At 40.3% G+C, this 12,578-nt stretch overlaps 1 protein-coding gene across 1 annotated transcript; it reads left to right on the top strand.

Moving 5' to 3' along the window:
• The first annotated feature begins 11,156 nt into the window (after positions 1–11,156).
• LOC125454837 (platelet-activating factor receptor-like) lies at positions 11,157–12,322 on the top strand. Its single transcript, XM_048536071.2, has one exon. The coding sequence runs from the start codon at positions 11,157–11,159 to the stop codon at positions 12,171–12,173; it is 1,017 nt and encodes a 338-aa protein (XP_048392028.1). The 3' UTR covers positions 12,174–12,322.
• The last annotated feature ends 256 nt before the right edge of the window (positions 12,323–12,578 follow it).

The following is a 12,578-nucleotide window of genomic DNA, read 5'->3' as shown; positions in this document are numbered from 1 at the left end:
AATTATGGCAGGCAATGTAGCTTGCAGTGGAACGGGATGACCCCTTGCATATTTCTAAACAATCAATAGGTGGATTCCCAGGATTGTGTTCGCCCCAGACCTCTGATCAACTTTCATGGCTGACCAGACTCTTGACCCATGTGTATACAACTCTCTTACTGATGATACATGATTCCCCGACTAGGGGGTCTGTCCCTACATGACTGACCATTACCCACCTTTCAGAATGTAATCAGAAACATCCCCTAAGTATCAGCAGACAACTGGCCATGTCCAAATCACTGGACTGTGTGCAAACTATACCGTTGACTGACTGCGCAAGGATACCCCTTCCATGCCCTCAACTGGACTGAAGAGTAGTCTCTTCCCTTTTACTGACTTTTAACCGGATAAACATGTAGTGTGCTTGCCATGCGAGTAGTTGGTACATGCTGTGGGTGTAACATTGACAGGATGAATCCGCCCCTCCCTCCACACAGGACAGGTGCCTAATGAAAAGGAGCTTGCCTAAGTTTCTGTACAAAACAGCACATTAATACGGCAGTACAAATAGCCTAAGGATCTGGCTCAACTGCCAATGCAATAACTGGAATGGCATGGCTAAACATGGATTCTGTGAGCAGGCAAGTAAGCACTGAGCAAGCAAGAGAACAGCCCTGAGACGCAGAGATAGTAGGAGCTGCTGATGCTGGAGAATCTGAGATAACATGGTGTGAAGCTGGATGAACACAGCAGGCCAAGCAGCATCATAGAAACAGGAAAGCTTGGCGTTTCGGGTTGGGACCCTTCTTCAGAAATGGAGGAGGGGAAGGGGATTCTGAAATAAAAAGGGAGACAGGGGAGGCGGATAGAAGATGGATAGAGGAGAAGATAGGGTGAGAGGAGACAGACAGGTCAAAGAGGCGGGGTTAGAGTCAGTGAAGGTGAATGTAGGTGGGGAGTTAGGGAGGGGATAGGTCAGTCCAGGGAGGGCAGATAGGTCGGGGGGGGGGGGGGGGGTTGGGTAGATGATGTTAGTGGATAGGGGATGGGGGTGGGGCTTGAGGTGGGAGGAATGGTTAGCGAAGTGAGGACTAGCTGGGCTGGTTTTGGCATGTGGTCGGGAGAGGGGAGAGTTTGAAGCTTGTGAAGTCCACATTGATACCCTTAGGCTGCAGGGTTCCCAAGCAAAATATTCAATGCTGTTCCTGCATCTTCTGGGTGGTGTCATTGTGGCACTGCAGGAGGTCCAGGATGGACATGTCGTCCGAGGAATCAGGGTTGGGTGGGCGGTGGGGGGTCAGGGGGTAGTGGAATTGAAATGGTTCGTCACTGGGAAGTGTAGTTGTTTATTGCGACCTGAGCGTAGGTGTTCCGCAAAAGCAGTCCCCAAACCTCTGTTTGGTTTCCCTGATGTAAAGGAGGCCACAACGGGAACAGTGGAAACAGTATATCACATTAACAGATGTGCAGGTTAAATCTGTTTGATGTGAAAAGTCTTCCTAGGGCCTGGGATCAGGGTGAGGGGGGAGGTACAGGGGCAGGTGTAGCACTTACTTCAGTTGCAGGCAAAAGTGCCGGGGGTAGTGGGGCTGGAGTGGACAAGGGAGTCACAGAGAGTGGTCCCTCCGGAAAGCACAGACGGGTGGGGAGGGAAAAACGTCCTGAGATGCAGCCTGGTCAAATCCACCTGCTGGATGCCTACCCTTGCATGCAAAATTTAAAGGCTCCTTGCAGCAGCCTTTCAACGCTAGTTGCCAGAGCACCCAGCAATTCAAGAACCACGTGAGACTCCACAATAACTATTGATACCTATTAAGTTACTAGTTCAAAACATAGGAAGACAGGAATTAGGAGTCAAACAGGCAATTCAGCCCTTTGAACCCAGTCAAATTTAATATGATCATGGCTGATCTTATTCTGGTCTCAACTTCACTTTCCTGTCTGCTCTCCATAGCCCTTTATCCCATTTTCATCAGAAACACATCTATTTCTTTCTTGAATCTGTTGATTGATTCTGCCTCCACTGCACTCTAGGACAGTGAGTTTCACAGATTCAAAACCCTCTGAGAGACGTAGTTACTCCTCATCTCAGTTCTGGACCTATTTCCTTTCATTGAATATCTATGACCTCTTCTTCTAGACTGTTCCACAAGAAAGAACATCTATTCAACATCCACCTTATCAATCTCCTTTAGTATTTTATATACACAGACAGATTCCCCCTTCATTCTTCTGAACTCCAGTGAGTTTAAGCCCAAGCTATTCAACAGTTTCTCTTATGACAGCCCTTTCATCCTGGAATCAACCTGGTGAACCTCCTCTGAACTGCCTCCAATGCCACTCCATCTTCCCTCAAGTATGGAGGCCACAACTGGACACAATATTCCAGGTGTGATCTCACCACCATCTTATACAATTGTAACAACATTTCTTTAGGTTTATGATCCAGCTCTTTTCTAATAAATGCCAGGATTTCATTTGCCTTTCTTATTATGTGCTGTACCTGCTAAACCACTGTCTGCAAATCATGCACAAAGACACCCAGATCCCTCTGCACTGATGCAATTTGAATCTGTGTCCCATTTAAATAATAATTTGCCCTATTATTTTTCCAGCCAAAATGGACAACTCACGCTAATCTACATTAAAATCCATCTGCCAGATTATGGCCCTTTTTCTACCCGATCAATATCCATCTGTAAACTCTTTTTCTGCTAATCACTGCCTGTTTTCCCACTCATTTTAGTATAACCTGTAAACTTTGCTGTTACACTTTGCCCCTGCTCAGAGATCATTTATATAGACCGTAAATAGGTGAAGTATGAGAACTGAACCTTGCAGTCCCCACTAGTTACAGTTCACCATCCAGAAAAAGACCCATTTAACCCAACTATCTACTTTCTGACAGTCAGCTTCTATCCAAGCCAATTCTCTATTCTTAACACTACCCCCCTCCACCCCCATAGGACCTAATCTTCCAGATCAGTCTATTATGTGGCACCTTGTCAAATGTCTTTGGTAAGTCCAGATATAACATCCACCAGATCACCATTATCCACTTTGCTAGTTTCATTCTCAAACAATTCTAGCTAGGTCGTCAAACACGACTTGCGCTTCATGAAACCATGCTGACACTGGTGAATAGAGCTTTGTTGTTCCAAGTATTCAGTTATCTCCTCCTTTAAGGCCAATTCCAACAACAGCCATATATTTGAATGAAATCATTTTTTCCTCAAAACATTCTTGCATGTGTTAGCTTAAATTTATATCAACTTGAGCTACAAAACAGCAATGTGGTTCATTTGCTATAGAAACTATTCTACAACTAACCATAATTAAACAGAATATAATTCATCAGTTGTTTACTCAATCAAAATTAAAATTATTGAAAAATATCTCAATCCTATAAAACCCAGCACAAAGCTCTCAATGCTTCACTATTTACTTCCTCACATAATATATTAGTGAATTAATTAATATATTAATTCACCACGTTTAGCCAATCAAGTTTGTAAGCCCCAAATTTGCAACTAGAACTCTACAGTAACCTGCTTCCAATAATTATTTCCAAACCCTCTTTAATCTGTTCCAAAACTCCAGATTCAATTTTTCCATTATGCACAATTTGTATCTATCATGCACAAATTCTCTATTTTGTAACTTACGTCTGTTCTTCCATACTCTTGCATTAAATTTTATCCCAATTATTATAAAACCAATTTCTCTAAGATGTATGTATTAATGCCTTGATCATCTGAAAATTCCTTCTTATATCTGACCACTTTAACCTTATTGTGCCAATAACTGAACATGATAAAAGCCCATTTTTTCATTGGCAAGTATTTTCACATTAGTCAATCCATATGACTGACACATTTGTCCAACCATGTCTGAATACTTGCATTGGAATCCCAATATCATGTTGCTCTTTCTAGACTTAGCGTGATCATTCAATATGATTAAATAATCTATGTGAATATGGAGCACAGATTCTTTGCTTACCTTTCTCTTCATGGTTCCAATACCTCAGATGATGATTAGTACATCATTTACAGTTCAGTTCTCTTAATACCTTCAAAGACACAATCATTACCAAGAGAATATTACCAAATTCCTGACTCTTACTAAACTTAATAGATATCAAGTCTTATCCATAATATTTAATCCCAATTTGCTACTATGTTTTCCCTTAACTTTATCTCTTACTCTTTTCTCATACAATGTGTACGTCCTACCAGTTATCGTCCTACCTCATTCATGAGCACTGAAGAAATTTTGCTGTCAACTGTAATAATAGCATTCTTTTCAGGAATTAAACATTTCATCTGATTCCAGGCCTTCACATGTTCTATTCATTTATTCGTTACAGAATCATTCTTTCTTAGAGAATCATTATTTTGTCTTTGTCACAGCAGTTTGGATCCAAGTTAGTTTAAAACTACTCAACTAATTCTCATGTCATTTAAACATTCATATTGAAAAGGAATATTTAACTTTCCTGATGATTGCTTAAACCATTCTGGAAACATTTACTTCCCCATTAGACGATATCTTATTCCTCCATGACCTTATTATTTTAATTGTCCCTGCTTTATTTTCTCATCCAAACATTACATTTATTAACATCACAATCTCCATTCTATCATCCCAGATAACCAACAATGATAATAGAAGCCCGTTACTATTCATTTTAACATTACTTATTCACTATAGTTGAACTGTCAATTCCCAGACTGCTAACGTATAAGTAATCACAATTAAAACAAATTCTACATGTTTGCTTGTTCTTCACTTTAATTAATGTAAAATTTTATCAGGTAACCTACAAATTATGCTCACATTGTTTTCACTTAAATGATCCCAAATTCAAACAACAGTATCATTGCCTGACTATGTTTCATTTATTTATCTTCAAATCAAAACAGTCTTCTATGAAACTCAGAAATCTATAAAACACCCAGGATGTTTATTGTTAATGTTTCCTCTAAAATTAAAATTTCTAATCTCTATTAAACTCCAACAAATTCACTTTCTCTTTTAAGTGAATAGAACAGCAATTTATATAAAATTCAACTATCTGTTTAACTCTCAGCAAATTGTTTCCAGGCATTTTTTATTCACTCGTGGGATATGTTTGCCATTGGCTGGCCAGCTTTTCTTGACTGTCCTAGGTGCCCTTAAGAAGGTGGTGGTGAGCTGCCCTCTTGAATTGCTGCAGTACATGTGCTGTAGGTTGACATACAATCCCCTTAGGGTGGGAATTCCAGGATTTTGAACCATCAACAGTGAAAGGACAGTGACATATTTCCAAGTCAGGATGGTGATTGGCTTGGAGGGGAACTTGCAGGTGGTGGTGTTCCCATGTATCTGCTGCCCTTGTCCTTCTAAATGGAAGTGGTCACGGATTTGGAAGGCACTGACCAAGGACCTTTCGTGAATTTTGCAGTGCATCTTGTAGCTAGTACACTGTGCTGCTACTGACTGTTGATGATGGAGGGAATGGATACTTGTGGATGTGATGCCTATTAAACAGGCCGCTTTGCCCTGGATGTCAAGATTCTTGAAAATGTTGGAGCTGCACCCATCCAGGTAACCCGGGAGTATTCCATCACACTCCTGAGTTATGCCTTGTAGATGATGGACAGGCTTTGAGGAGTCAGGAGATAAGATACTTGCCACAATATTCCTAGCCTCTGACCTGCTTTTGTAGCCACTGCATTTATGTGACAAGTCCAGTAGCATTTCTGGTCTTGATGCTGTTTTTTTCTAAAAAAAAAATCAACTTATCAAGATTACAGTATTTGTAATTTTGTGACAAGCTTTTGGTTGTTCTTTGTTGGTGTTTAAAACTTTCCAGTCCGCGGGCTTATTACAATTCTACTGTACAGTCTCTTAAACTAACACCATTCTTGGCCATCCCTTACTTCCTCATTAGCCACAGATGAACGGTTCTCACTGAGATTTTGGTTTTATAGTGGAACATGGTGCTTTTAGTTTTTTTATGTACTTTTACCCTCATTAGCTTAAACTTGCAAACAACATTAGCCAGCTCTCTCTCATACCTATGTATTGTAACTTCTAATAACCAAACATCAGAGTCTGAGCACAGGTTTACGACGATTATATTCAAGTAACACAGGATAGAGATGGAGTGCAGTGTAGTTAGTAAAGCACTAGATGGATGTGTAGAAGCAATCGCAGTAGTATGCCCTCATCCAATAAATGTAAAAGAGGCAACACGCAAATTGAATGCATCAACTGATTATACCAGGGAGACTATATGCGCAGTAAAGAGCCAACATATGTCACATTCATGGGTAATGGGAGATGCTGCCTATCACTCCAGTTATTCCAGTAAGAATCTGAAGGAAGCAGAAAAATTGAGTACCTTTATACACTTTTGATCACATAAATGTCTCATTATCCAAATTCTAATCTTGCTTAATGAACACCTAAGGTTGTCCATTCCAGGTCATAAGTTAATGTTGTGAATGTCTCCTTCACCTACTCAGGGAACAGTTAATCTTATCAGAGATTTTTTGCTCCATTCCATATCAGTGTCCGTCACTTCCTTGTATCTAAATTTCTCCTGACACCAAGGTCTCTCTAGAATATTTTTGTTAATATTATTTGTACAGCATTGCATATAAATTCCTGCTGACACTAAACTGCAGGACACAAAAGATTTGTCTGACATAAGATTTGTTAATTGAAATATTCTACTTATTTCTACTACAAAAATCTCTTTTTAAGCCTGACTGTCCAAAGTTGCTCTAACAGTATCTCCTTTTGGTCCTTGGCCTAAGCCTTACATAGCCATATAGTGGTGTTGTCCTTTCTTTCTATATGCCACTGCCCACTGATACCAGCCAGATATCCAGCTTAGATTCGTAGAGGTATTGAGTCAGACAATCAGCACTGCTCAGCCTTTTAAGGCAGGTGTCTGATCTATCAGCCTGTCTCCCCAATTTCTAAATGCCAATTATCATTTTCTTTGTGACCTCCTAGTGCAATAAACAGGTATTTTAAATATAAAATGTATGTAGTTGAGCAATAATAAGTGTATGGGAGACTATTCAAATTCATGGGTACATCTGTTCCCTACTTCCATAGATTCTCCAACCAGATGACAGTATCTACATGTTCAATGTCATTGGTGAAGGCTTGAGTCTACTGAAATGTGTCGTATATCCTAGACGCTCATTGTGTCTCATTGCATATTAGGGTAAGGTATATGGGCAAAAATGTGATAATATAGGAGGACGATTTGGGTATGGTGTCAGGTTGTCTTTTATGCTTTCTACAGCATGAATTTTAACTGTTCTTTTATATATTTTAACCCGTTCTACTTTCCCTGTTCTTGCCAACATCTGAGAGTGTCAGTGTACTGAGTATAGCATAATCAGTTGTTCCTGTATTGAAACTCCTGCTGCTATGTAGTAATGCAGTATCTCCCATTACCCATGAATGTGACATATGTTGGCTCCTTACTGCCCATATAGTCTCCCTGGTACAATTAGTTGACGCATTCAACCTGCATATTGCCTCTTTTACGTTTATTGGATGAGGGCATACTACTGCGATTGCTTCTACACATCCATTTAGAGCTTTACTAACCACGCTGCACTCTATCTCTACTCTGTATAGTGGTATATTATGATATTTTACATCATGATTTCCTCTAATTACCCTAATGTTTTCTACACTATACAATGCCCTGATAGATCCCGTCAGAAGTCACACGACGCCAGGTAATAGGCTTATTTGAATGCACAGACTTTCGAAATGCTGCCCCTCCGTTAGGGCAGAACCCTCGACTTCGGACAGAGCCGTGGAATTTTAAAAAAACTTTTACAAAACTGTGCTGATTCTGCAAGCAATAAACAAAATATCTCCTCTCTGAAGCAATCATCTCAAAACCAAAAGAATCTAGCCCTGAGGTGGCCTTTGCACCTCTGGCTACACAGCTCAGACAGAAAGAAGCGTAGAGAGATGATGTGAAAGACCTCGGCATCCAACATTAAAAATCTAGCAATCTGAAAGCCAAATAATCTCAAAAAGAACATCAACCGAACAATGAGTCTACAGATTTGGAGCAGGCATAACGGAGCTCATAGTCAGTGTAACTGTCAGCCCCAATCTCATCTGAGCAGCTTCTGAACCAAGCCCCAAAAGAAGCCGAATCAAGAGGCCGAACTGAAAAGCCGAACCAACAGCACCACTGGAACAAAGAACACCCAAGAAGGGGAAGCCATCAAGAGATCTGCAACGGAACAGGCCGAACCACCTTCTGAACAAACAGCTTTTGTATTTTCAGACCGAGGACACTAATGACAAGAACCTCAACAACCGACCACGACCATCAGGAACACAGACTGATAACCTGAAGCAACAACCAACTTAACCGACACCATACTCCCCCGACACAACTGGAGGTGAAAACCGGGCTCGCCAAACCTGCGGAAAACAGAGAAAACTAGGTACTTAACTGACAGATCCAATACACGCCCAACCACATCAGCAGTCACAACCCAAACTGAAAGGATTGCGCAGCTCCAAGTCCTCAACCACGCTGCAGGGACAGCAAGCCAAAACTGCATGGCAAACTTCAAAAGCATCTTCTGAGTGGTGAGCATCAATTCCGAGACCCCAAAACTCCAACATAATTAGGAGTGGGAGGTGTGTAGTATCAGTGCATTGGGACTCTACAAGCAGGAATTCTGATTAATAGTGTATTTAAATACTGATGTCTTTTCTGTGTTGCAGCATTTAGTTGTGATTCTAAGTGGTAATATAATTAATTGCATAGCTTAAAATACTACTGGTTCCTGTATATCAATTGTGTTAATTTCCTTAACTTGTTGAATTATCTATTTCTTGCATTGTTATTACATTTTTTCACGTAAATAAAGGCTAAGTTTCTTTTGCCCCATAACACCTGTCTACTGTCTCTTCATTACACCCTAAGTAATATGTCAGTGCCCAGAACCAGAGGTTGGGAGCGATTCAAACCTCTTGAAGGTCAGAAATATAACTGATTACAAACCACACCCCTATTTGCCAGATATAATCAAGACAATGCCCATCAACAACTTTCTATGCATTCAACAGCAGTTCCATATACATCTGCTTTAAACCTCTGAGATGGTAACTGACCAAATCAAGATTGTGTCATGCGCATTTGCTATTCATAAAGGAATCATATCCTCACGATTTAGTCTCAAATTGTCAGTTTGTTCAATTACTCATGACCCATTGGTACTGCAAACATTATCCCTACTCGCACATCTGAAATGTTTTTACCCATCCTAATTAATTTGTTAATAATGTCTGTATGATCCTCTCGTACAGTAGACACGCCCTGAAATTTTCCTATCATATCTTGGTCTATACCTAATTGGACATCTTGAATCATTCATCTCCTTTCATTTCTAAAATGTTCTTAAGCTGTGAATTTAGGATTTAGAATTTTTGGTCTACGGTAGCTAATTAACTATTGAGGTTGCTGTATTAAATGCTCTGGCAGTATCATTGTCAGGTCATGATTCAGCCTGTCGCATCCCTGGGCCACTAGTCGCAACTGTTCCACCGTTCAGCTGTGCTTCGTTTGTCATTCCGGTTGTATACAGTGATTGAGTGTTATTCAGTTTGGGAGATAGATCAGGTCAGGCAGCTAGTCATGATTAGATTGGTTGAGAAGGGTAGATTGACTAGCTGCCTAATCTGAGTGTTGAGGGTAGTTAGAGTTGGCCAAGTTGAGTTGGGAGGGATATCAGGTCAGAAGCGAGTCAGATTACGTCAGGGGTATCAGGCGTTGAGACGGTAATCAGATCTAGTCAAGATCAGCATAGCCAGGAATGGGAAAAGTTTAAAGGGGTCTAGGCTAAACACAGGCAAATGGGTCTAGTTCAGTTTCGGAAATCTGATTGGCATGGACGAGTTAGTCCAAAGAGTCTGTTTCCATGCTGTATGACTCTATGATTCTACGACTGTAAGAGGGTCGTCGTAGAATTGGTGTTCTCAGCAGTGACAAAGAGAAGCAATAAACACCACACTATGAATTGGACTATATCACACCACAGGAAATGTGGAGCGCAACATCCAACATGGAACAATGAATGTAACTGTAGGAGCAAGAAAATGTGCATTTCAGAATGTGTCTACTTAAGTTCAGATGCAGAAGCAATAATTCGACACAAATGAATGATTGATGGGGAACTGCCGATGGTGGAGAATCTCAGGTAACAAGGTGTAGAACTGGATGAACACAGCAGGTCAAAGCAGCATCAGAAGAGCAGGAAGGCTGACGTTTCGGGCCTGTACGGAAGAAAAAGGGTCCAGGCCCGAAACGTCAGCCTCCCAGCTCCTCTGATGCTGCTTTGACCTGTTGTGTTCATCCAGCTCTATACCTAGTTATTTCTGAATGATTGATGGGATTCTTTGGAGAGATATTTGCGTTAAGGGGTTCTAATGAGAGATTTTGGAGCGGCACAAAGGCACAAGTGATGGATATTGTATGTGTGACTGGCTGAGCGTCTTTTAAACTTTGAAAAGCTGAGTTTTGACTGATGAAATATCCAACTTCCCACATCATCTCAGATCCGGTGACAAGTCAGAAAGTTGAAGATTGCTAGATTAGAAACTCATCAACGAGTGAGTCAGCAGCAACTTTGAGATAAACTACGCAGTTTTCTCAGTAGTAACCATTCAAGTGTCTGAATGTTAAATAATGAACGTCATGTCCAATCAGATAATCGGACCCGCAAGCACGGACTTCCTTCATTTGTACAGAACAGAGAAGCGCAGGGCTGTCCACAACGAAAATGTGCTGCTCTACTTTCCACCGAGAATTGTACAGAAAGGTCAAATAATTGAAGCTCTAATTCTCTGCATGGAGCCGTAATAAGAGTGAACAGTGCAAGCGCCTGCATTGAGCTGATGGTGAATTTGGAATGGATTGCACCGTTTATTTCTTCAGAGGGTCAATTTCACGGAAATATCGCTTTTTATGTTTTTAAAGTCTGCAATGCAGAAAAACAAAACTTCAAGACAGTGACGGCCCATCTTTGGAAACTTCTAGAAAGTGAATTGAAACTTTCCCCTTGAAATAAAAGCTATGAATGTTTATTAAGAAGTATTAGCATCTAGTGACATCGTACATTTCGCCGGTTAAAATGACTATCTCAACACATTTGGAAACCTGCAACAAGAAACAATTTTACGATACATCTGAAGTCATCTATACGATTTCCGCAACATTTTACAGCTTTATTGTTATTGTGGGAGTCCCGGAAAACGTCGCAGCACTTTATTTTTTATTATGCAACAAAAAAGAACTGACCGAAGCTAAAATCTACATGATAAGTCTAACAGTGGCTGATCTCCTCTTTGTTATATTTCTTCCTTTCTGGATTGATTACTATTATCGCGAAGGGAACTGGATCTTCTCCAGCTTTGCGTGCAGCCTATGGGGATCTCTGTTCTACATCAACACTTATAATACTATCTTCTTGCTGGCTGTCATCAGCTTTATTCGTTATCGTGCTGTCTCACAGCCGGTAAAGGTAGTTCAGTCGAGACAGGTTGTGAGAGGCTTAGTTTTAACTGCTTTAATCTGGACATTAACAATTGGTTTTTCTTTACCGATTGTAATCAATCACAAAGATTACCTCATCATAACAAATAGCAGCAATGAAAGATGTTTTGAAAGTTATGAGGAAAAAAACACCAAAACACAAGTAATAGTTATACATATGCTAATGGAGCTGGGTTTCGTCGGTAGTTTTGGCGTGGTCATTGCCAATAATGTCCTCATCCTTCGAACACTGTCTGTTGACCAGAAAACATTGAGAACTTCGCAAAATAAGTTCAAGACCCGTGCTTTTCGGTTGGTGCTTATGGTTCTGATCATCTTCATTGTTTCGTTTCTACCTTATCATTTAATCCATCTGCTTTGGACGCTTTTGGTACTCAACTTCTGGAAATCTGACGACTGCGCTTTCAGAAAAACTGTCAATGATGTTCATCATATCTCTCTGTGTCTGATGTGTACCAACTGCATTCTGGACCCCATTCTTTACTGTTTCATGACAACAAATTTCCGACAATATTTTAAAGAATTAAGACAATCTTTCACACGTAACTGTATCCTCAGGAGAAATCCTAAACATCAAGAAATTCAGCTGGCATGAAATGGTATCCTAGTACAGTAACTTTATTATGTCAATTATGATCCATCACATGAAAATCATCATTGCTCAACTTACGCGTTTTAGCACCAGTTCGTCCAGTTGGTCATAAGAAAAAAAAGGTTAATACTAAAAACATCTTATTTACAAGATTCTGGATTTTTGAATATTCTGAAATAACAAAAGTAACAGACCAGAGAAAAAATTCTTCCTTTTAATATTTGTGAAGCTTGTGGTGTGTAACATTTCGGGAATGTTTCAGAGCCTTCACTGAATAGGTGATAGTTCCCGTTTTATTCAGTTCATTCAATGCGGTCAACAGATAGGAAGTTAGAACTGGTTTCAGCAACTTTGAGCTAGGAGGTGGAAATAAAAGCATTATTGGCACCAATTTTGATTACCATTGTT

The sequence above is a fragment of the Stegostoma tigrinum genome, chromosome 9 (genome assembly GCF_030684315.1).
Source record: "Stegostoma tigrinum isolate sSteTig4 chromosome 9, sSteTig4.hap1, whole genome shotgun sequence".
Classification (NCBI taxonomy): Eukaryota; Metazoa; Chordata; class Chondrichthyes; order Orectolobiformes; family Stegostomatidae; genus Stegostoma; species Stegostoma tigrinum.
The sequence above is the reverse complement of the archived record's forward strand: the minus strand, read 5'-3'. Positions and strand labels throughout refer to the sequence as shown.

Bases quoted from the DNA above. Each gene is read 5' to 3' on its own strand.
- LOC125454837 (XM_048536071.2), top strand. From the start codon at position 11,157: ATGACTATCTCAACACATTTGGAAACCTGCAACAAGAAACAATTTTAC.